Raw genomic sequence first — 23,894 nt, 5'->3', positions numbered from 1 at the left:
ATAAATAATATGTTTTTTTTTTCCCAGAAAATACTGTTCAACCCTGTGATCCATCGCCGTGTGGAGCAAATGCAGTTTGTAGCCAACGAGACGGTGCTGGATCATGTTCGTGCCTGGAAGGATATCAAGGAAATCCCTATGATGGTTGCCGTCCAGAATGTGTCCTGAGCTCCGACTGCCCTGCTGATAAATCATGCATAAGAAATAAATGCGTAGACCCCTGTCCAGGCATTTGTGGTAGAAATGCAGAATGTAACGTTATTAACCACGTTCCAAGTTGCGCATGCATCAAAGGATATACTGGAAATCCATTTGACCAATGCATAAAAGAACAACCTATAGAAATTATTAAACCATGCCAGCCGTCTCCTTGTGGTCCCAATAGTATTTGTAGGGAAAATGGTGGACTTGCTTCCTGCGAATGCCTTCCGGACTATCGAGGTGCACCTCCTGATTGTAGACCAGAATGTACTGATAGCAGCGAGTGCCCATCAGATCGTGCTTGCCATCGATTAAAATGTGCTGACCCTTGCAGAGGAACATGTGGCATAGGATCTCATTGTCAAGTTATTAATCACAGTCCTTTATGTAGTTGCCCAGCGGGTATGACTGGAGACCCATTTATAAAGTGCATTGAAATAGCGAAGGTTGACAACGACGTAGATCAGCCAATTCATCCATGTCAACCAAATCCTTGTGGAGCATACAGTGAATGTCGCCCGATTAACAACAGTCCATCGTGCTCATGCATTCAAGGATATCTAGGTGCTCCACCAAACTGCCATCCAGAGTGCCTTGTCAATACAGATTGTCAGTCGCACCAAGCATGTATTGCTGAGAGATGTAGAAATCCATGTGAAGGTTCCTGTGGTTTCAGAGCTGAATGTCGCGTACATGATCATATACCTATTTGTAGTTGTCCTACCGGTTACTCTGGTGATCCATTTATCCAATGTGTTGAAGTGATAGGTACGTAAAAATTCTAGAGTACTCATATAAACTCATTCTAATTTATTAGGTAGTCAGAAACGAAGGCTCTAGTGTCATTTGTTTTTTACAGATATACCAACGACTTCACCCGATCCTTGCAATCCGTCTCCATGCGGTAGTAATGCAATTTGTAATGGCGGCGCCTGCTCTTGCGCGCCTGGATATTTCGGAGATGCTTATACTGGTTGTCGACTCGAATGTAGTACCAACGGTGAATGTTCTCCAACTCGTACGTGTCAAAGAGGCAAATGTGTTGATCCATGCCCAGGTGCTTGCGGAACGAATGCAATTTGTTCAGTCAATAACCATATACCTTCCTGCACCTGCTCTCCTGCTACCTCAGGAGATCCATTTACCCTTTGTTCAGATATACAAAAAGGTAATAAAATGTTTGATTTTTTTGTATTTTTTTTCTTTTTACGCACTAAATGACTAAAAACAACGATGTGATAATTACAGATATTACCATACAAGTATCACCATGTTCCCCCTCTCCGTGTGGCCCGTATAGTGAATGTACAGTGAGTAAAAATGGTGCTGCGGCTTGTTCTTGCAAGGCAGGACACGTTGGATCGCCTCCTTCTTGTCGGCCGGAGTGCCTCGTGAGCGCTGAATGCAAATTACAACTAGCCTGTATTGATCGTCGCTGCCGCGATCCTTGTGAAGGAGCTTGCGGTCGCGGAGCTCGTTGCCAAGTCATTGCGCACTCACCAATTTGTACATGTAATGAAGAATATACTGGAGATCCTTTCTCCTATTGTTATCCAAAACCAGGTATTATATTTTAACTAATATTTAAAATAGCGTAAAATTAACGGTTTTTTGAAAATGTTAATGACTGTCGTTTTTGTAGCCCCACCACCAGAACCAATTAACCCATGTGAGTCATCGCCATGCGGTCCGAATTCAATTTGTCTGAACTCTGGAGACACACCTGCGTGTAGTTGTCAGCCTGGTTTTATAGGAGCTCCACCAAACTGTCGCCCAGAATGCACCATAAGCGCAGAATGTCCAGCAGCTTTAGCTTGTGTAGCGCAGAAGTGTAAGGATCCGTGCGAACAAGCCTGTGGCCCACGAGCAATTTGTTCTGTGGTCGATCATCGTGCGATCTGCGCCTGTGAACCAGGCCTTGAGGGTGATCCCTTCCAGGGCTGTTCACAGTCAAAAGGTAACAGTAAAATCAATAAAAATACTTGTACTTTATTTGTAATTTTTTGAATTATCGTTTTACTATACTAGAGAAACTTAAAAAAGTCTCATATTTATGGTCAAAATCAATTGTAAGAATTATGTGGATGTTGGTAGGTAATTTTTTTTATCATTATTTTTTTTAAGATTAAGGTTAACGGATATATTGTAAAATAATGCTCTAGTAAAACTGACAGCTGAGTACCAACCATTCGAGATGCATATAACCCCTCAGCTTAGCAAAGCGTGATATTTTTGTTCATGCTTTAAATGACGTGCTTGTCATATGAGATATTTTACCTAGCGTTCACGCCTCACACGGTTACTAATGTACATGGGTCTGTATAGATGTTCTTACTTTGGGACTGTCTGGTGACCATGCCCGCCATTTGGTTCAAAGGTATTGCATCGATACGGCGCCTATGCAAAATGCTTTCAACATAAGCCTCGGACCAGGTCGGTAGGGACGGACATAAAGACAAAATAGATAAATAAATCGCTTTCAGGAGGGACAAACCTAACTTATAAAATAACTGTTAATGTGATATAATTAATGCCTCATGCTTGACGGAGCACGCGGAGATAACATAGCACTTACAGTAAAGCTTAGGCTGTCCGCCATGACGGCCGCTTTTGGACGGTGCTGCTTGAGATAGTGACGCTGCAACCGGATAAGGAGGTCACTAAGCGTCGCCAGGCCCAGAAAGCTTCAACTAATGCTTCGGAACAAGGAAGTGCTTCAACGGTGACTGACTTGGTTATCGGTAAGTGAATTTATTTTATTTGAAAATATTTCAGCTCCACCAAAGGTCGAATATCTAAATCCATGTGAACCATCCCCTTGTGGTGCAAATGCCGAATGTAAAGTACAAGGAAATGCTGGATCGTGCTCGTGTTTGCCTGATTATTTTGGTGACCCTTACCAAGGTTGTAGGCCTGAGTGTTTAGCTGATTCAGACTGTCCCTTGGTTTTGGCATGCAGCAGAAATAAATGTGTAGATCCATGTCCGGGAATATGTGGGTATAACGCAGACTGTTATGTCACAAACCATAAACCGATATGTAACTGCAAGTCTGGATACACTGGGACTCCATTATCAATTTGTCACCCCATAAGAGGTAAATATTAATGATCAATTACGGATAAATATCAGTTACGATCACAATTAAAATGAATGAACCTTTTCAGAAAACGACATTTCAGTTGTAAACGTTTGTAACCCGTCGCCCTGTGGAATAAACGCTATTTGTAAAGAAGTAAATAATCAGCCTGTTTGTTCATGCCTACCAAATTATTTGGGTACACCACCAAACTGTAAGCCAGAGTGTATGATGAACTCTGAGTGCAAGTCTAACCGGGCCTGCGTTAATCAGCGATGCATAAATCCTTGTCCTAAGCCGTGTGGACAAAATACAGAATGCAAAGTAATTAATCACAGTCCTGTGTGTACTTGTCGTTCGGGTTACTCTGGAAATGCATTCACAATGTGTAGTATAATCATGCGTAAGTTGCTAAAACATTCCTTTATTGTATGTCATTTATGATTTATTTATATCTTCGAGATAATTGTACTTATTTTATTTTTTAGAAACGTCACCTAGCGTAGCTGCACCCTTAGATCCCTGTGTTCCGTCTCCATGTGGTTCATACGCTGAATGTCGAGATAATAACGGAATAGCTTCATGTTCCTGCTTACCTTCCTATGTGGGTTCTCCTCCATACTGTAAACCTGAGTGCGTCGTTCATTCCGACTGTCCAAGTGACCGAGCTTGTGAAGCTGAAAAATGCCGAAACCCTTGCGAAGGTTCCTGCGGTCTATATGCAACATGTTTTGTTAATAACCATGTTCCGGTATGCCTTTGCCCAGATGGTTTCACCGGAGATCCATTTAGGCAATGCACTCCAAAGCCCGTCGAAGGTAAAAAATACTCACATCCCATTTAAATTGTATCTATAAAGATGTTGTTAGTCGTAAATCATCGAACAGGATTCAGAATAACCATTTTATTTTTAGATGAACCTGTGGCTATTCCTAGTGATCCTTGCCATCCTAATCCTTGTGGACCGAATACTGTCTGCAATAATGGTGCATGTTCGTGTGTGGCTGGCTATCACGGTGATCCTAATCTTGGCTGCCGACCAGAATGCGTTTATAATACAGATTGCCCTCTTGATAAAGGTTGTTTACGAAACAAATGTGTCAATCCTTGTATTGGAACCTGCGGAATTAATGCATTATGTGACGTTATGAACCACGTGCCAATGTGCTCATGTCCCAAAGGCATGAGTGGCAATGCTTTTGTGGAGTGTAGACCATCAGCAGGTAAACATTTATAAAGTATATATTTTTTTAATCTTATATATAGAGGTAAAATGAATTTCTGTTCGTTAGTCTGACTAAAACTCGAGAATAGCTGGACCGATTTGATTTTTTTGGTTTAAAATGTTTGTAGAGGTTTAAACGATACGAAGTTCGCGGGATCAGCCAGTATTTTATAAATTTTGCACAAGATTTATAATTGTGTATAATTTTATAAATATTCAACTTCTGTGTTCCAGTTTCAATCACCAACCCATGCAATCCGTCACCTTGCGGGCCCAACAGTCGTTGTCAGCAATCAAATGGACAAGCAGTATGTTCCTGCGTACCCGGATATCGAGGAAGTCCACCAACATGTCGGCCAGAATGCGTCGTTAGTCTCGAATGCCCTCTAAAAGAAGCTTGTAACAACCAAAAATGCATAAACCCTTGTATTGGAGCATGCGGAACGGCTGCAGTTTGTGATGTTATCAATCACAATCCAATTTGTACATGCCCACCATCATTTACCGGGGATCCTTTTGTAAGGTGTACAGTTATAGGTAAATATACGCTTTATTCCCGAATATTTTTTTATTAAAATACCGATTTGAGCTAATTTTCTTTATTTTATCTTTTTAGTTGCAGTAGAAGTACAGGTAAATCCATGTGAACCATCACCTTGTGGACCCCATGCAGTTTGCAGAATAAGTGGAGAAAGCCCCATTTGTGCTTGTTTACCGAGCTATAAGGGAACACCTCCAAACTGTAGACCCGAATGCATTAGCAATAGTGAATGTGATTATAATTTGGCTTGTATTAATCAAAAATGTACAGACCCATGTATAGGCGCATGCGGTTCTAATTCTGAATGCAGAGTCGTAAGTCACGCTCCAATGTGTTTATGTCAATCTGGTTACACGGGCGATCCATTTACATACTGTAGTCCTGTGCCTATCATGGATCAGAAAGAAAATTTAACACCCTGTAATCCTAACCCGTGCGGCTCTAATGCCATATGCAAAGAACAAAGAGGTGTTGGATCATGTCAATGTCAAGATGGCTATTCAGGCAATCCTTATGAAGGTTGTCGACCAGAATGTGTAGTGAATTCTGACTGTCCCCTTAACAGAGCTTGTTCTAGAATGAAGTGTATAGATCCCTGTCCAGGAACCTGTGGCCCAAATGCCTTATGTCAAGTACATAACCATATCCCGACATGTATCTGCCAACAAGGATACACAGGAAATCCATTCAGCCATTGCAATATCATGCAAGAGTGTAAGTACCTATTTATTGAGAAAATTATTTATTTAATCATTCAAATTACAACAAAAAGTAAACTGTTGTTATTTTTATATTTGCAGCAGTAGTAGTCGAAACTAATCCATGCAGTCCCTCTCCATGTGGAGCAAACAGTCAATGCAGGGAAGTTAAGGGACAGGCGGCATGCTCTTGTCTACCGGATTTCATGGGTGCACCTCCAAACTGCCGTCCTGAATGTGTAGTGAGCTCTGAATGTCAATCGCATTTGGCTTGTGTAAATCAGAAATGCGTCAATCCGTGCCAAAATACATGCGGAGAAAATGCTAATTGTAATGTGATCAATCACAGCCCTATATGTGTGTGTAAACAAGGTCTTACTGGAAATCCATTTACAAAATGCTATCCAATAAAAAGTAAGTTATTGATTTCCACATTAGAAATTCAAGTTAAATAATTTATAAGCAATTTTATTATACGCTTACTTTTTTTCAGTATCACAGCCACCTTCGGACGTACCTCAAGATCCATGTTTATCAGCACCATGTGGTTTATATGCGGAGTGCCGAAACATTGGCAATGCTCCCTCATGTGCTTGTTTCCCTGGCTATATCGGTAGTCCACCAAACTGCAGACCTGAGTGCACAATAAATTCAGAATGCCCCAGCATTCAGGCTTGTATTAACGAAAAGTGTCGGGATCCCTGTCCTGGAGCATGTGGTGTAAATGCTCAATGTACCGTGTTTAATCACGTTGCTCAATGTAGTTGTGCTGAACGCTACTCTGGAGATCCGTTTACTCATTGCCTTCCAATGCCTGACGATGACGGTAATTATGGTTTTACTGAAACAGTTTTTTTAAACCCAATCAAGTGTTTGTTAGTTTAGGTTTTGATATTAGTTTAATTATGTAGTCAATTGTATGCAACAGGAATTGATATAAAAACCATTAATTTTTCATTCACCGTTTATGTTTTTTACAGAAACTCCTTTGGAGCAGGATTTATGCAATCCATCACCTTGTGGTGCGAATGCTTTATGTAACGATGGAATATGTAAATGTCTACCTGAATATCAAGGTGACCCATATTACGGCTGTCGACCAGAGTGCCTAATGAGTACGGACTGCCCTCAAAATAAAGCTTGTGCAAGAAACAAATGCATCGACCCTTGTATAAATACTTGTGGCAAGGATGCTTTATGCAATGTATTCAACCACGTGCCCATGTGTACTTGTCCCAAAGGATTTTCCGGAAATGCCTTCCTTGAATGTCGACCGGTACGGGTAGTCGAGAACATAAAGCCTTGTAATCCATCGCCATGTGGTCCTAACAGCCAATGTCGTGAAGTGAACGGACAGGCCATATGCTCATGTTTATCTGGATATATGGGCGCACCACCTACATGCAGGCCAGAGTGTACGTCGAGTGCAGAATGCGCGCTAAACCGAGCTTGTTCTAATCAACGATGCATAGATCCTTGTAAAGGAAGTTGTGGGTCAGGGGCTCAATGCCAAGTTATAAATCATAATCCTATATGCTCATGCCCTACAGGATACACAGGGGACCCATTTACTAGATGCATCTTCGAAGGTAATTTTTATTCTTTTGCAATCAAACGTAAAATTTTTCAATGGTACATTTAATTATACAGTTTTTAATTCATTTACAGATATTCCACAACAGCCTTATGTAAATCCATGTGAACCTTCACCTTGTGGTCCGAACTCAGTATGCAGAGAAGTAGGTGGATCACCATCGTGTGCATGTCAAGGCGATTTTATTGGAAATCCACCTAACTGCCGCCCAGAATGTATTGCTAACTCTGAATGTCCAAATAATATGGCTTGTATTAATAAGAAATGTCAAGATCCTTGTCCCGGCTCTTGCGGCTTGGCAGCCGAGTGTCGGGTAGTCAGCCACTCTCCTCAATGCTTATGCGCCCCAGGATATACTGGAGACGCATTCATAGGGTGTCAAATAATGGATGTTCCTCTTGCACCTTGTTCACCATCACCCTGCGGTTCAAACGCTATTTGCAAAGAGCAAGGCAACGCTGGCGCATGTGTGTGTCTACCAGATTATATCGGAAATCCTTATGAAGGATGCCGCCCCGAGTGCGTTGTAAATTCAGATTGTTCTACAAATTTGGCATGTGTACAGAATAAGTGTAAAAATCCTTGCAATAACATATGTGGTCAAAATGCCGTATGTAATGTCGTGAATCATACTCCAACGTGTGTTTGCCTGCCTGGCCTGACAGGAAGTCCATACCAACGCTGTTTCGAAGAAACATTACGTAAGTCTACGCCATTAGAAATACTTAGTGTATCACTCTTCTACCAATAATAATAATTTTATTTTTTCCTATTTCAGAAATTTCAGTTGTGCCTAAAGATCCATGTACACCATCACCATGTGGACCAAACAGCATTTGCAAAATATCCAATAGTCAAGCTGTGTGCACCTGCCAGCCTGAATATATAGGGACACCGCCTGCTTGTAGACCTGAATGTGTTGTAAGCTCAGATTGTAATCAACAACAAGCTTGTATTCAACAAAAGTGCAAAAATCCTTGCGAAGGCGTTTGCGGTGTAAATACTGAATGCAAGGTCATTAATCACAGTCCAATATGCTCGTGTCGCACTCTGTATACTGGTGATCCTTTTAGCAGATGTTACAGAGCACCAGGTATTTTCATTGTTAACCTTTTCTGATGTGGCTATAACTCTATTGTATGTTTTTTCATATTCATTATTTTGTTTTAGTTATGGATGTCGTTCCTATTGCTACAAATCCCTGCCTGCCATCACCATGTGGACCATTCTCTCAGTGTCGAGATATAGGAGGATCACCATCATGCTCCTGTTTACCCCAATATATGGGCAGTCCACCAAATTGTCGTCCGGAATGCACTATTAATACGGATTGTTCTAATGAGCTAGCTTGCATTAATGAGAGATGTGTAGACCCCTGCCCTGGTTCATGCGGAGTAAACGCTAATTGTAGAGTACAGAGCCATGTATCTATTTGCACTTGCTTCGATGGGTATAGTGGTGATCCTTTCCAAAGTTGTTCATTAAAACCAAATACAGGTACGAAATATTTATGTGTTGTAAAAATACTGTACAGTTTTGTATTTTATTATTTATTTAACTATGAATTTAATTCTTGTTTTCAGAACCAGTCGTTACAGATTTATGTAGCCCCTCTCCTTGCGGACCAAACGCTCTTTGTTCCGATGGAGTATGCACTTGCATACCGGAATATCACGGTGATCCATACTTTGAATGCAGACCTGAATGCACCATAAGTTCCGAATGTGCACAGGATAAGGCTTGTGTTAGAAATCGATGTGTAAACCCATGTATTAACACATGTGGCACTAACGCAAACTGTGATGTAGTAAATCATATGGCAGTTTGCACATGTCCTGCTAGAACTACTGGCAACGCATTTATTCAGTGCAGCCCTGTCAGAGGTAACATAAAGTTATAACATAAAGTACGAAAAATAGATTCCTCTCGATTATATTACCTACTGATGTTTATCTTTATATTAATTTTCAGAAATGATTTCTTCCAATCCTTGTCAACCTAGTCCATGTGGTCCTCATAGTCAATGTAGAGAGTTTAATGAACAAGCAGTCTGCTCTTGTTTACTTGGGTTCCGAGGAGCACCACCTTCGTGCCGTCCTGAATGTGTTGCAAGTTCTGATTGTCCTCTTGATAAAGCCTGCAGCAACCAAAAATGTATAAATCCTTGTCAAGGAACATGTGGTGTAGGATCCAAATGTCAAGTAGTCAACCACAACCCTATTTGTTCGTGCCCATCAGGGATGACTGGGGATCCGTTCACAAGATGTACTGTTATTCGTAAGTGGTCAATTCTTAACTACTTAATTTAATTTTGATTAGATACTTACTTATATGATGATTTGCATTAAACTGAAATTTTCTTCTTTAAGCTGTTGCCTCACCGCCCGAACCAGTGAATCCATGTGTACCGTCACCCTGTGGGTCTAATTCTATTTGTCATCTTACCGGTGATCAGATTCCTTCGTGCCAATGCTTGCCGGAATTTATTGGTGACCCACCAAATTGTCGCCCAGAATGTGTCGCAAACAGTGAATGCGCTCCGCAAATGGCTTGCATTAATAAAAAATGCCAAAACCCTTGCATACAAGCATGTGGAATAAACGCTGAGTGCAAAGTGATTAGTCATACGGCTATTTGTATTTGTGCTGAAGGCTACACAGGTGACGCGGCGGTGCAGTGTACCCCAACAGCTGTGGCACAGTTTGAACCGATATCGCCCTGCACACCATCACCTTGTGGCTCGAACGCAGAATGTAGGGAACACGCCGGAGCTGGCGCATGCGTTTGTGTTACTGGATACTTTGGCAATCCATATGAAGCGTGTCATCCGGAATGCATGGTAAACTCTGATTGTCCTAGTAACAAAGCATGTACAAGAAATAAGTGTATAGACCCGTGTCCAGGCACATGTGCTGTTAATGCCGATTGTCAAGTAGTCAATCATTCACCACTATGTACATGTCGACAAGGATATGTTGGTGACCCTTTCACACAATGTATCTACAAATGTAAGTAAAATATAATTTTCATTGTGTGTATCTGTGTCATAAAACAATCATGAACGTGTAGCGGTCCACGCTTTCTTGACACATAGACGATATAATTGTTTTCACTTTTTAGTATATGAAGAGGAACCTGCCACCCCATGCCAACCATCTCCTTGTGGTCCAAATAGCCAATGTAGAGTATCAAATGGCCAAAGTACGTGCTCATGTTTGCCAGAATATCGTGGCTCACCTCCGAACTGTAGACCAGAATGTGTCGTGAGTGCTGAATGCCCCGCAGATAAAATCTGTCAAAGTCAAAAATGTATCTCTCCATGCCCAGGACCGTGTGGACGTAACACAGATTGTAGAGTGATCAATCATAGCCCCATATGCACTTGTAAAAATAGATACACTGGTGATCCTTTCTCCAGTTGTTACGTAGTGACAAGTAAGTATTTTTTGTTTGAAAAATGTATTACACTAGTAATTTTGGCACTTCTTACAATGTTTCTCATTTTTCAGTTCAAGAACAACCCCCAGAACCTGAAAGAGATCCGTGTGTACCATCACCGTGTGGCTCTAATTCACAATGTCAGAACTTGCGTGGTATACCATCGTGCTCATGTTTACCCAACTTTGAAGGAAGTCCTCCAAATTGTAGACCAGAATGTAGTATCAATGAAGATTGTGCGAGCAATCTAGCTTGCATAAATCAAAAATGTAAAGACCCATGTCCAGGTTCTTGTGGAATTAATGCAAACTGTCAAGTCATAAAACATGTTTCGATATGTTCTTGTGCTGAAGGTTTTACTGGTAATGCCTTTACTCGGTGTGACGTCATTCCACCTAAAGGTAACATTTTTTTATTACTTAATTAATTTACAATTGATTTTTTTCAGTTTTAATAACCCGTGTTTTTCCTCTTATAGACAACGAGGATCCATGCAATCCATCTCCTTGTGGAAACAACGCAGAATGTAACAACGGTCAATGTAGCTGTATACCCGAGTTTATTGGAGATCCATACGTTGGATGTCGACCAGAATGTGTGCAGAGTTCAGAATGTGATCGCAACAAAGCTTGCATACAAAACAAATGCCAGGATCCTTGTCCTGGCACTTGCGCTACAACTGCTGTATGTAGTGTTGTTAACCACATACCGATGTGTAGCTGTCCTGAAAGAATGACAGGCAACGCATTCGTTGAATGTAGACTTATTCTAGGTGAATATATCACTATATTAATTGTCAGTCAACTATTATGGAAAGATATGCCAAATGAAATTAAACACAATTCGAAAATATTTACAGAGCCTGTCGTCTCCAACCCGTGCCAGCCATCTCCATGTGGTCCAAATAGTCAATGCAGAGACGTAAACGGCCAAGCAGCTTGTTCCTGTGCTCCTAATAACATCGGAGCTCCACCTGCGTGTAGGCCTGAATGCACTATAAGTGCTGAATGTCCACTGAATCAGGCTTGTAGCAACCAACGTTGTGTAGATCCTTGTGTTGGTTCTTGTGGTGTAAACGCAGAGTGTAAAGTAGTAAATCACAATCCAATTTGCACATGTCCTGTATCGTATTCGGGGGAACCATTCTCGCGATGCTTTAGACTTCGTAAGTAAAATCTTAACGTATTTAATTCAATAAATAAGTTCTTTGTCATTATTCTCGCTGATACCTTTTTTCGTTCCATGGTGCGCTATTTTCCATGATCTTAATCACTTTTCATAGGATTTCCTTCAGTCGCCCCGATGAAAAGCCCAATTGCTGTCGTATATTGACAATGATCCCAGATTAGATCGGTACGAAGATAGATCCAATATCTAAATTAAAGTAAAATTTATATGGTGCGAGTCTTCGTAACTAACACATGTACTCGTTTTAATAACAAACAATTGCACTGTAGTTTGTATACTGTTGTTGCAGCGGATCGTCTGCCGGAACGAGTAAATCCTTGTCAACCTTCACCTTGTGGGCCTAACTCGCTTTGTAGGGAAGTAAATGAAGCCCCATCTTGTACTTGCTTGGAAGGATATCATGGGCAAGCTCCGTACTGCAGGCCTGAGTGCACTAGTAATGAAGAGTGTTCGACACATCTATCATGTGTTAACAACAAATGCAAAAATCCATGTGAAGGAGCCTGCGCTAGTAACGCAGAATGTAAGGTCGTCAGTCATTCACCTGTCTGCCTTTGTCCATATGGGTTTACTGGAGACCCGTTCTTCAATTGCCATAAAGAACCCTTGCAAGTTGAACAAATTACTACCCCTTGTTCACCATCACCCTGTGGAGCTAATGCTATATGCCAAGAACGAAATAACGCTGGCTCTTGTACTTGTTCCGAGGGATATATAGGAAACCCGTATGAAGGCTGTCGACCAGAATGTGTTGTGAGCACTGATTGTCCTTCAAATAAAGCTTGTATAAGAAACAAATGCGTCGATCCTTGTCCGGGTACCTGCGGTACAAATGCTGAATGTCAAGTTGTGAACCATAACCCTCTCTGCACTTGCATCAATGGATATACCGGAGATCCATTCAGATATTGCGTATACCAAGGTATGATTTTTATTTCATCTTTATCTGTTCTTCATAATCGGAAATTTAGTCTTGCCATTTTTTTATATAAATTATGTTTTATTTGTTAATAGCTCCGGCACCAGTACCCACACCGGTTGATGTATGTTACCCGTCACCTTGTGGACCAAACAGCCAATGTAAAGGGGTTAACAATCAAGCAATATGTTCATGTTTGCCTGAGTACATGGGCTCTCCACCAAACTGTCGGCCCGAATGTGTTGTAAGCTCAGAATGCTCGCAAGACAAAGCCTGTATCAAACAAAAATGTGTTAACCCGTGTCCCGGTCCTTGCGGAACTAATACTAATTGCAAAGTTATAAACCACAGCCCGATATGCTCGTGCAAGTCGACTTTCACAGGAGATCCCTTTACTCTATGCTCACCTATAAAGTGTAAGTTTTGTTGACAAAACGCACAATAAAGTTACGCTTTATTACATCAATATGTATATTTTATTGTACATTGTAATAACGTTTACGAATATTATTTACAGACGAGCCCGTACATGACGTCAGAAATCCTTGTGCACCATCTCCGTGTGGGCCTAACTCTGAGTGCAGAGACATCGGCAATGGGCCATCATGCTCATGCCTTCCTTCTTTCATCGGTTCTCCTCCGAACTGCCGACCAGAGTGCACGATACACGCGGATTGCCCAAGTGCGGTCGCATGCATCAATTCCAAGTGTCAAGACCCATGCCCAGGTTCATGTGGCATCTCGGCGGTATGTAGCGTACTAAACCATATACCGATCTGCACATGCATCGAAGGTTATGTTGGTGATCCATTTACTAACTGCAAGCCGAAACCACTGGAAGGTATGTAATTTTTTCTTAAATCATTTAAAAAACAATTAGAAAGTTTAAACAAATTTATTTAAAAATCATCGTTATTTGTTTCAGTTGAGACAACAATTGTGGATGCGTGTACAAATATACGATGTGGTTCCAATGCAGAATGTATAAATGGCCAGTGTCAATGTTTACCGGAATATCATGGAGATCCATACTTTAATTGTAGACCAGAATGTGTCTTTAGTTCCGATTGCGATCAAACTAAAGCATGCGTGCAAAGAAAATGTGTGGATCCCTGCATTGGCGCCTGTGGACAAAATGCCATATGCCAAGTCGTCAATCATATACCAATGTGCAGTTGCAATAATGGTTTTACTGGAAACGCCTTCGTTCTATGCAATCCTATCAGAGGTAAAATATGTATATTAATAGTGCAAGACAAACTTGAAATAACTTATGTTTGACAAAGTCCTTCATGTTTTTTTTTTACTTTCAGATACACCCACTCAAAGCCCGTGTAGTACTGCAGTCTGTGGACCCAATAGTCAATGTCGTGAAATTAACAACCAGGCTGTGTGTTCGTGTCTGCCTACATATTTAGGAATTCCACCGGCTTGCCGTCCGGAATGTGTAGTTAATGCAGAGTGTCCGCAAAACCAAGCTTGTATGAAACAGAAGTGTGTGAACCCTTGTATTGGAACGTGTGGCTTGAGGGCCACGTGCGAAGTGGTCAATCACAATCCAATTTGTGCTTGTCCTGCAGCTCATTCCGGTGATCCATTCGTGGAATGTACTTTTGTCTCAAGTAAGTATGATTAAGATACAAGCACCTTTAAAAACAATTATTTTATCACTATTTAAATACTCATGAAACTTCTTACCTATCCTTATCAAAACTTGCACATGAGATTTTAGTAGAAACCTACTCATTACAATTTTAAGAAATAAAACCCTAAAATAACACACTTATCTTTTAGATGCTCCACCTTTGGAAATAAATCCATGCCAGCCATCTCCATGTGGACCAAACTCTATTTGTAGAGAAATAAACGGAAGCCCATCTTGCACTTGCTTGCCCGAATTTAAAGGCCAACCACCTTACTGTAAACCAGAGTGTATAAGTAATAGTGAGTGTTCGCCGCAATTGGCTTGTGTAAATCAAAAGTGTCGAGATCCATGCCTTCAAGCTTGCGGAACAAATGCTGAATGCCGAGTGGTTAGTCATTCTGCTATGTGCATATGTCCACAAGGCTATTTCGGAGATCCATTCTCACAATGCACAATTCGTAGTGTGAACGAATTATTAACTCCTTGCTCTCCATCACCGTGTGGTCCGAACGCAGTTTGTAGAGAACAAAACAAGGCTGGATCGTGTGTCTGTAACGAAGGATACTTTGGAAATCCGTACGAAGGCTGTCGCCCGGAATGTGTAAGCAACTCGGACTGTCCTGGAAACCGAGCATGTATTAGAAACAAATGCGAAGACCCTTGCCCTGGGACGTGTGGCATTAATGCCGAATGTACCACATTACATCACGCTCCAACGTGCACATGCTTAGGAGGTTATACAGGGGATGCTTTCCGCCGTTGCAACCCTATTCCACGTAAGTAGTTTTTTCGTTTTTTTTTTGTTGGAAGTTTAGTTGAAACGCCTAAACCAAACACCTTTACTAATACGACTATTCACTAAACTTGATTTAAGCATAGTTTTGGGACTATCCGTAAAAAATGTTAGCATGATGTCTTGAATGTGCCTATATATTTTTACGTTATTTATTTTTAGTAAGTATTTACCCATGCAATTCCAATACCTCAAACAAACAAGAAAAAACAATTTCATTACTTATATCCCTCCGGTGAAGCCGGAATGGCATTTTTTTTAAATCTTATACATATAAAAATGAAACCCGCTTTCCGTTGTCACGACATAACATGAAAACGGCTTGACCGATTTGGCTGAAAATTAGAGAGGACGTAACTTAGACCCGGGAGAAGGTTTAAGGATAGTTTTTGTCACCATTCGGTTACGGGACGCGGGTGAAACCGCGGGCGAAAGCTTGTATTTTATAAATTTCAACAAACCTAATGAAACGACTTTTTTAATTTTCAGAAAATGATGCAGCAATAGTGAATATATGTAGTCCAAACCCTTGCGGGCCAAATAGCCAATGTCGTGAAATAAATGGTCAAGCCACTTGCAGCTGTTTACCTAATTACCTTGGAGAGCCTCCAGCTTGTAAACTAGAGTGCGTTATGAATGCGGATTGTACCACAGACAAAGCATGCATAAATCAAAAGTGTGTGAATCCTTGCCCTGGACCTTGCGGCCAGAGAGCCGAATGTAGGGTATTTAATCATAACCCTATTTGTAGCTGCGGTACTGGTCTCATTGGTGATCCATTTACTAGGTGCTACCCAAAACCAGGTATATTTCAAAAAAACTATTTTATTTCCTTTTTTTTTAATTAAAGATTAGCTGAATTAAAGATTTAAACAAATTATACGCACTGTATCGGTAGATTTCACCTTAATCATAAAATTTCAGTGCCCCAGCCTGTTCAGGATGAAACAAGAGACCCATGTGTACCATCGCCATGTGGAGCCTTTGCAATTTGCCGTAACTTTGGAGGTCAAGCTTCGTGTTCTTGCTCTCCGGAACACGTTGGTAGTCCACCTAATTGTCGACCTGAGTGTGTTACCAACCAAGACTGTGTTAGTTCATTAGCATGCATTAATGAGAAATGTAAAGACCCTTGCCTTGGCTCGTGCGGACAAAATGCTCGTTGTTCAGTAATGAACCATCTAGCCATCTGTACCTGTTTCGAAAATTATAAGGGAGATCCATTTACCGCATGCGTCGTAGAACCTATACAAGGTTTGTATCTTCATGTTAATTTATATTTGAAATTACTTTACATTTAAAATTATTAAAAAAACTATAATAAATATTTTCTGTTTAAGACTCTCCTGCCGATTTGTGTAATCCATCACCTTGTGGTTCCAATGCACAATGTGATAACGGAGCGTGCTCATGTCTGCCAGACTATCATGGTGACCCATATGTTGGTTGTCGCCCAGAATGTACTGTCAGCACAGATTGTCAAAGAAATCAGATTTGTGTGCGCAAAAAGTGTACGAACCCATGCCCGGACACTTGCGGTGCCAATGCTGTATGTGAAGTTTTCAACCACATACCAATGTGTAGTTGCCCTGCGGGTTATACTGGAAATTCTTTCGTTTCATGCAACGTCATACAAGGTAGTTAAAATATAGCAAACAGGTTTTTTCATTAATATGCCAGTTAATATTGTAAGAAATAATGAAACTTATATACATTCATATTATTTTAGCGCCTTTGCCTGCGAACCCATGTAATCCGAGTCCATGTGGTCCAAATAGTCAATGCCGAGAAATAAATAAAGTGGCTGTGTGTTCCTGTATACCTGGATATTCAGGAAATCCTCCAACTTGTCGACCTGAATGTACTACAAGCGCTGAATGTCCACTTAACAAAGCTTGCAACAATTATAAATGCATCGACCCTTGCAAAGGTGCTTGTGGAGTTGCAGCACTTTGTGCAGTAGTAAATCATAATCCTATATGCTCGTGTCCAAGTGAACTTACTGGTGATCCGTTTACCAGATGTATACCTAGAAGTAAGTATATCAATTGCAAGATTTTACTTTTTAGTTATGTAATGCTTTTCAATAATTCATATTTATTAATCTTTTTCAGTACTTGAGGTGCCATCACTATTAAATCCTTGTGTACCATCACCCTGTGGACCATACTCTACTTGTCAACCCATTAACGACTCGCCGTCCTGTAGTTGCTTGCCAGAGTTCACTGGATCGCCGCCAAACTGCCGACCAGAATGTTCGAGTAACAGTGAATGCTCAAACCACTTAGCTTGCATTAACAACAAGTGCAGTGACCCGTGTGCGGGAGCATGCGGATCTATGGCAGAATGTCGTGTTGTTAGTCACACTCCCAATTGTGTTTGTCCTCAAGGATACTTCGGGGATCCATTCGTATATTGTAAAGTACAACATGACATTACGCCAGTGGAAAGGCCAACACCTTGCACTCCGTCTCCATGCGGAAGCAATGCCATATGCAAAGAACGCAATAACGCGGGATCTTGTGTCTGTTCTTCTGGGTACTTTGGAAATCCTTACGAAGGTTGCAGGCCAGAATGTACGGTAAACACAGACTGTCCTTCAAACAAAGTGTGTCAGCAAAATAAGTGTCAAGATCCTTGTCCAGGCACTTGTGGCACTAACGCCCAATGTCAAACAGTGAACCATGCTCCAATTTGTACGTGCAATATTGGATATACAGGCAATCCATTCCAACGTTGTACCATCATACAAAGTAAGTTAAAGAAATTTTGTAAAATAGGTTTCGCACACCGGAAATCTAGAATTTTAACGAATTTATTATTTTTTACTCTAAATCCCATTAATTTATTTGACAATGTTTGGTGACCATCCTAACTATCTAATATTTTTTTTCAGATATTGAACCTATGACAAATCCTTGTTCGCCATCACCATGCGGTCCCAATAGTGCATGCAAAGTAGTAAATGATCAAGCTGTTTGTACTTGCTTATCAGATTACAGAGGCACTCCGCCAAATTGCAGACCAGAATGCGTTGTTAGTGCTGAATGCCCATCAAATAAAGCGTGCGTCTCATTAAAATGCATGGATCCATGTGTTGGGCAATGTGGTCTCAATGCAAACTGCCTTGTTATCAACCACAGTCCAATATGCTCTTGCAAAGACAGATTTACAGGGGATCCATTCAGCAGGTGTTATGCAGTTGTGAATACTCCACAAGATGAACCACCAAAGAACCCTTGTCTACCTTCACCCTGTGGGCCATTTAGTGATTGTCGAGATATTGGTGGGGTACCATCTTGCTCCTGCCTTCCCAACTACATAGGGGCACCACCAGGTTGTCGTCCCGAGTGCATAATAAATGCCGATTGCTCTAGTAATTTGGCATGTATCAATCAAAAGTGTAGGGATCCATGTCCTGGTTCGTGTGGTATCAATGCACAGTGCATTGTTAAGAACCACATGCCTATTTGCACCTGCCTAGACAATTACGCCGGAGATGCTTTCACTGAGTGCAAACTTCAGGGTAAGTTATTGACCATTCGTGGAATATTAGTGCATTGAAATTTTATTGAACTTACAAAAAAAAACATAATATTGTTACAGAAATATCCCACGACGAAGTTGATTTATGCAATCCATCTCCATGTGGATCAAATGCTATTTGCAACAACGGAGATTGTTCGTGTCTTCCAGAATATCAAGGAGATCCATATTATGAATGCCGCCCCGAGTGCGTCCTTAGTTCAGACTGTTCTCAAGACAAAGCATGTTTACGGAATAAATGTGTAAATCCATGCAATAGTGGAGTTTGTGCTGCAAACGCAATTTGTGAAGTGATAAATCATATTCCAATGTGCCGTTGTCCGGAACGCATGACTGGCAACGCATTTGTTCAGTGTTCACCCGTGCAAGGTAATTTTATCCTTACTTGAAATTAATTTGATGAATGTAGTAATAAACAAAAAATGTACTTTTAAATATGTATGGCTATCTGTGTGATTGAACATTTGGCATTTCGATTTTTAAGCTGAGTAGCAACACTCAACGACTTTACGGACAGCCTCGCCTTAAATGTGAAAACATAAAATGGTTTCCGAAAATGAATATAAAACCCCTTTTCACACATCACTGTATTGCATGTTTTTTGCACTACAAACAACGTGTGAATGTTTCTAAATTAATTATGCGCCACTGGTAGATGTAAACAGCAAAAAACGTGCAGTGCAATGCCGTGTGAACGGGGGTAAATAGTAAGTTTTTAAATATACTAGTAATTACATAAAAAATACATTGCCTCACCTTCTTAATATTGTTTCAGTTGTAAATACGCAACCTTGTCAACCAAGTCCATGCGGACCTAATAGTCAATGTAGAGAAATAAATAATCAAGCAGTATGCTCCTGCCTCAGTGGTTACAAGGGCAGTCCACCATCTTGTAGGCCCGAATGTACCGTTAGCACGGATTGCTCGCCTAGTGAAGCCTGCAGCAACATGAAATGTGTAAATCCATGCCAAGGATCCTGTGGAGTCGGTGCAAAATGTCAAGTTATTAACCATAATCCTATTTGTTCATGCCCACAATCGTATACTGGAAATCCATTCGTGAGATGTATTGTACAAGAATTTAATCCAGAACCTACAAATCCTTGTCTTCCATCTCCATGTGGACCAAATTCAATCTGTAAAGAAACGTCAGGTGCTCCCTCTTGTTCATGCATAAATGGTTTCGTAGGTTCACCGCCGTATTGTAAACCAGAATGTATTAGTAATTCCGAATGTCCTCTCCAATTTGCTTGTATAAATCAAAAGTGTGCAGATCCTTGTAGTGGTGCATGTGGTTCAAACACTCATTGCCACGTAATAAGCCACTCTCCGTCTTGTTCCTGCATAGCCGATTATACCGGCAATCCATTTATAGAATGCCATAGACTTGAAATCGTTCAAGAAATAACATCACCTTGTCAACCATCTCCTTGCGGAGCAAATGCCGTCTGCAAAGAATATAACGGCGCAGGATCGTGCACATGTTTACCTGATTACTTTGGCAACCCATATGAAGGGTGCAAGCCTGAGTGTATTATAAACACAGATTGTCCATCAAACAAAGCATGTCTTCAAACTAAATGTCAAGACCCTTGTCCTGGAGCTTGTGCACCCAACGCATTGTGTCAAGTGGTAAACCATGCCCCATCATGTACCTGTCAAAGAGGCTATACAGGCGATCCGTATAGATTCTGTTCTCCTGAACGTAAGTTTTTCATTTCAACTTATTTAACATCGATTTGTAAATATTTATGTAATATAATTGATATGTAATTAAATATGTTTTCATTTTAGAAGTTTTGGATATACCAATCAATGTATGTCAGCCATCACCCTGCGGACCAAACAGCCGTTGTCAAGAAGTAAACAAGCAAGCGGTATGCTCTTGTCTACCTAATTACATAGGAGTTCCACCGGGATGTCATCCAGAATGTGTTACAAGTGCAGAATGCTCGAGAGAAAAGGCATGTATAAACCAGAAATGTGAAAATCCATGCGTAAATGCTTGTGGCACAAATGCAGAATGCAAAGTTATTAACCACAGTCCAATTTGTACATGCAAGTCTCGATACACTGGTGACCCCTTTACAAGGTGCAACCCTATACCGCGTAAGTAAAATGTTAATTTAAAAACCTTATATAAGATAGCTGATGCACGCGTACTAATTTGTTTCAATTTATTTTTAGCACCTGTCGCAAATTCGGTATTAGAACCGTACAAGAATCCGTGCATTCCATCTCCATGCGGTCCTAATTCGATATGTCAAGAATTGCGAAACGTACCATCTTGTACATGTATGCCGAACTATATTGGAAGTCCACCCAATTGCAGACCAGAGTGTACAATAAATGCAGATTGTCCCACTTCTGAAGCATGTATACAACAAAAGTGTCGGGATCCTTGCCTAGGTTCATGCGGTGTTAGCGCATTGTGTACAGTATCACGACACACTCCTATTTGCACATGTCCAGATGGTTTCACTGGAGATGCATTCACGTTATGTTCTCCTAAACCGATAGGTACGTTAAACAAATCAATATCGTATTTTTATTAAATGTTACAGTGTTTTGTACCATATAATTGTATCCTAACCAAATTGCAGAAGATGAAGCCATCGACAAATGCAATCCATCTCCTTGCGGATCAAATGCTATATGTCAAGACGGTTTATGTTCATGTGTAGAAGAGCATCAAGGAGATCCTTACGTGGGCTGTAGACCAGAATGTGTGCTTAGCACGGACTGTCCGCGTGACAAAGCTTGCGTCCGAAACAAATGCATCGACCCTTGCACGGGCACATGTGCTGCTACGGCGGTCTGTGATGTTATAAATCATGTCCCTATGTGCAGTTGTCCTCAAGGCATGACCGGGAATGCATTCTATAGATGTGAACCTATTCAAGGTACGTAGTTTGCATAGTTTTTACCTACCTTCTAGCTTATCACCGCTTACAATTTGAATTCTAAATTATGATTTTTATTTTCTTTCTATAGTGCCTATTGTGACAAACCCATGTATCCCATCACCTTGTGGACCCAATAGTCAGTGCAGAGAAATCAATGGACAGGCTGTATGTTCCTGTGTAGCTGGATACCTTGGAAGTCCGCCACTTTGTAGACCTGAGTGTGTGGTCAGTTCTGACTGTCCACTCAACAGAGCATGTAGTAATCAGAAATGTATCGATCCATGCGTTGGGTCCTGTGGTGTAGAAGCAAAATGTAATGTGGTAAAACATAATCCTATCTGTACTTGCCCGACCAAATACACAGGAGATCCGTTTATAAGATGCGTTCCATTCAGTAAGTAAACGATCTTAAATATGATGACAAATATGTTTCTCTATCATTTTTATAATGTTACTTTTGTGAAATTCCGTATCTCTATAATATATATATATATTTTAGGACCGCCGAGTGCTGATGTTACTCCTTGCACACCTTCGCCCTGTGGTCCTAATTCAATTTGCAAAGAAATATCTGGAACACCGTCGTGTACTTGTATGGCAAACTTCTTCGGATCACCACCATATTGCAGACCTGAATGTTCTAGCAACAGTGAATGTCCTTCTAATCAAGCCTGTATCAATCAAAAATGTAAAGACCCTTGCATTAGTGCTTGTGGCATCAACGCTCAATGTAGAACGATAAGTCATTCTCCAATGTGCTTCTGTGATAGTGGATTTACAGGGGACCCATTCTCTAATTGTTATCAGCAACCTATTTATCCTGAAAAACCTACACCATGTGAACCATCACCTTGCGGACCTAACGCTGAGTGCAGAGAACATAACGCAGCTGGTTCTTGTATTTGCCTACCTGATTACATTGGCAATCCTTATGAAGGTTGTAGGCCAGAATGTACTGTCAATACGGACTGCATACCAAGTAAATCATGTATTCGCAATAAATGTCAGGATCCTTGTCCGGGAACATGTGGTCCATTGGCAATGTGTACTGTTGTAAACCATCTTCCATCATGTAGCTGCCCAAGTGGCTATAGTGGAGATCCTTACGTCAGATGCGATATCTTAAGAGGTGAGAAATAATTCAGAGTCGGAGATTCTTAGTGTAATTTTAATAATAGGCCTTGCTTATAATTTTACTTTTTAATTACAGAACCAGTTCCAGACATCACAACACCGTGTGTACCCAATCCATGTGGCCCGAATAGTATTTGTCGACCCGTCAATGGCCAAAGCGTATGTTCCTGTATGCCAAATTACATCGGTGCTCCACCCGGTTGTAGACCAGAGTGTACAGTTAGTTCAGAATGCTCGAAAGAAAAAGCTTGCATTAACCAAAAATGTTCTGATCCCTGCCCTGGTCATTGTGGATTGAATACAGTTTGCAGAGTGATAAATCATAGTCCAATTTGCTCTTGTAATCCAGATTTCATAGGCGATCCGTTCACTCGTTGTTATTCGAAACGTAAGTGTAATTACTTGGGGTTTTTAGAAGACTATTGTTAACTGTTTAAATGAACGTTTCTGTTTTATTATTAATTTCAGCACCTATCCAACATCTTCCGGAACCTCTTGGGAACCCTTGCGTACCCAACCCTTGTGGTGAAAATGCTGTTTGTCGCAACAATAATGGGGCTCCGTCGTGCACATGCTTGCCTGAATATCTGGGCCTTCCACCAAACTGTCGACCAGAATGCGCTATAAATCAAGACTGTCCTTCAGACAAAGCATGCATCAATCTGAAATGCCGTGACCCTTGTCCCGGTAGTTGCGGGCTGAATGCAATATGTTCAGTATTTTCACATGTTCCGGCATGCACTTGTAGTCAAGGGTTTACAGGTGATCCGTTCACTTCTTGTATCATAGCTGAGCCATTGAAAGGTGAGACAAATAATTATGTTGTTAATAACTGTTTTTTATTAAGTTATGTATTTAACCTTTGTATACCCCCGGTGCGTAGATATACGCGAGACATAATTGATTTTCTATTGTTCTCTAATTAGGGGCATTCAAGCAAGAGGTTAAGTAGGATTTGATTAGCCTTCGAAATCTTTGTATTTAATTT

At 40.9% G+C, this 23,894-nt stretch overlaps 1 protein-coding gene across 1 annotated transcript in view; it reads left to right on the top strand.

Annotated features, from left to right (window-relative positions):
* The window catches only part of LOC124631053, a 97,541-nt gene that overhangs the window by 52,041 nt on the left and 21,606 nt on the right, over nt 1–23,894 (top strand). The window contains exons 54-97 of the mRNA XM_047165175.1: nt 28–969; nt 1,061–1,369; nt 1,450–1,764; nt 1,844–2,158; nt 2,977–3,297; nt 3,368–3,682; nt 3,768–4,097; nt 4,194–4,502; nt 4,739–5,041; nt 5,121–5,759; nt 5,846–6,157; nt 6,237–6,569; nt 6,724–7,332; nt 7,412–8,038; nt 8,116–8,430; nt 8,508–8,834; nt 8,921–9,220; nt 9,309–9,614; nt 9,707–10,345; nt 10,458–10,772; nt 10,847–11,176; nt 11,254–11,547; nt 11,635–11,940; nt 12,253–12,885; nt 12,978–13,298; nt 13,400–13,723; nt 13,808–14,110; nt 14,196–14,504; nt 14,677–15,303; nt 15,810–16,124; nt 16,245–16,574; nt 16,661–16,957; nt 17,050–17,355; nt 17,435–18,073; nt 18,217–18,846; nt 18,927–19,235; nt 19,642–20,571; nt 20,661–20,975; nt 21,054–21,386; nt 21,470–21,769; nt 21,861–22,166; nt 22,272–22,901; nt 22,983–23,294; nt 23,375–23,710. Coding sequence (XP_047021131.1) covers nt 28–969; nt 1,061–1,369; nt 1,450–1,764; nt 1,844–2,158; nt 2,977–3,297; nt 3,368–3,682; nt 3,768–4,097; nt 4,194–4,502; nt 4,739–5,041; nt 5,121–5,759; nt 5,846–6,157; nt 6,237–6,569; nt 6,724–7,332; nt 7,412–8,038; nt 8,116–8,430; nt 8,508–8,834; nt 8,921–9,220; nt 9,309–9,614; nt 9,707–10,345; nt 10,458–10,772; nt 10,847–11,176; nt 11,254–11,547; nt 11,635–11,940; nt 12,253–12,885; nt 12,978–13,298; nt 13,400–13,723; nt 13,808–14,110; nt 14,196–14,504; nt 14,677–15,303; nt 15,810–16,124; nt 16,245–16,574; nt 16,661–16,957; nt 17,050–17,355; nt 17,435–18,073; nt 18,217–18,846; nt 18,927–19,235; nt 19,642–20,571; nt 20,661–20,975; nt 21,054–21,386; nt 21,470–21,769; nt 21,861–22,166; nt 22,272–22,901; nt 22,983–23,294; nt 23,375–23,710 — 17,916 coding nt within the window. The remainder of the gene's footprint in view (nt 1–27; nt 970–1,060; nt 1,370–1,449; nt 1,765–1,843; nt 2,159–2,976; nt 3,298–3,367; nt 3,683–3,767; nt 4,098–4,193; nt 4,503–4,738; nt 5,042–5,120; nt 5,760–5,845; nt 6,158–6,236; nt 6,570–6,723; nt 7,333–7,411; nt 8,039–8,115; nt 8,431–8,507; nt 8,835–8,920; nt 9,221–9,308; nt 9,615–9,706; nt 10,346–10,457; nt 10,773–10,846; nt 11,177–11,253; nt 11,548–11,634; nt 11,941–12,252; nt 12,886–12,977; nt 13,299–13,399; nt 13,724–13,807; nt 14,111–14,195; nt 14,505–14,676; nt 15,304–15,809; nt 16,125–16,244; nt 16,575–16,660; nt 16,958–17,049; nt 17,356–17,434; nt 18,074–18,216; nt 18,847–18,926; nt 19,236–19,641; nt 20,572–20,660; nt 20,976–21,053; nt 21,387–21,469; nt 21,770–21,860; nt 22,167–22,271; nt 22,902–22,982; nt 23,295–23,374; nt 23,711–23,894) is intronic.

This window comes from Helicoverpa zea, chromosome 6 (assembly GCF_022581195.2).
Source record: "Helicoverpa zea isolate HzStark_Cry1AcR chromosome 6, ilHelZeax1.1, whole genome shotgun sequence".
In the NCBI taxonomy this organism is placed as follows: domain Eukaryota; kingdom Metazoa; phylum Arthropoda; class Insecta; order Lepidoptera; family Noctuidae; genus Helicoverpa; species Helicoverpa zea.
The sequence above is the reverse complement of the archived record's forward strand: the minus strand, read 5'-3'. Positions and strand labels throughout refer to the sequence as shown.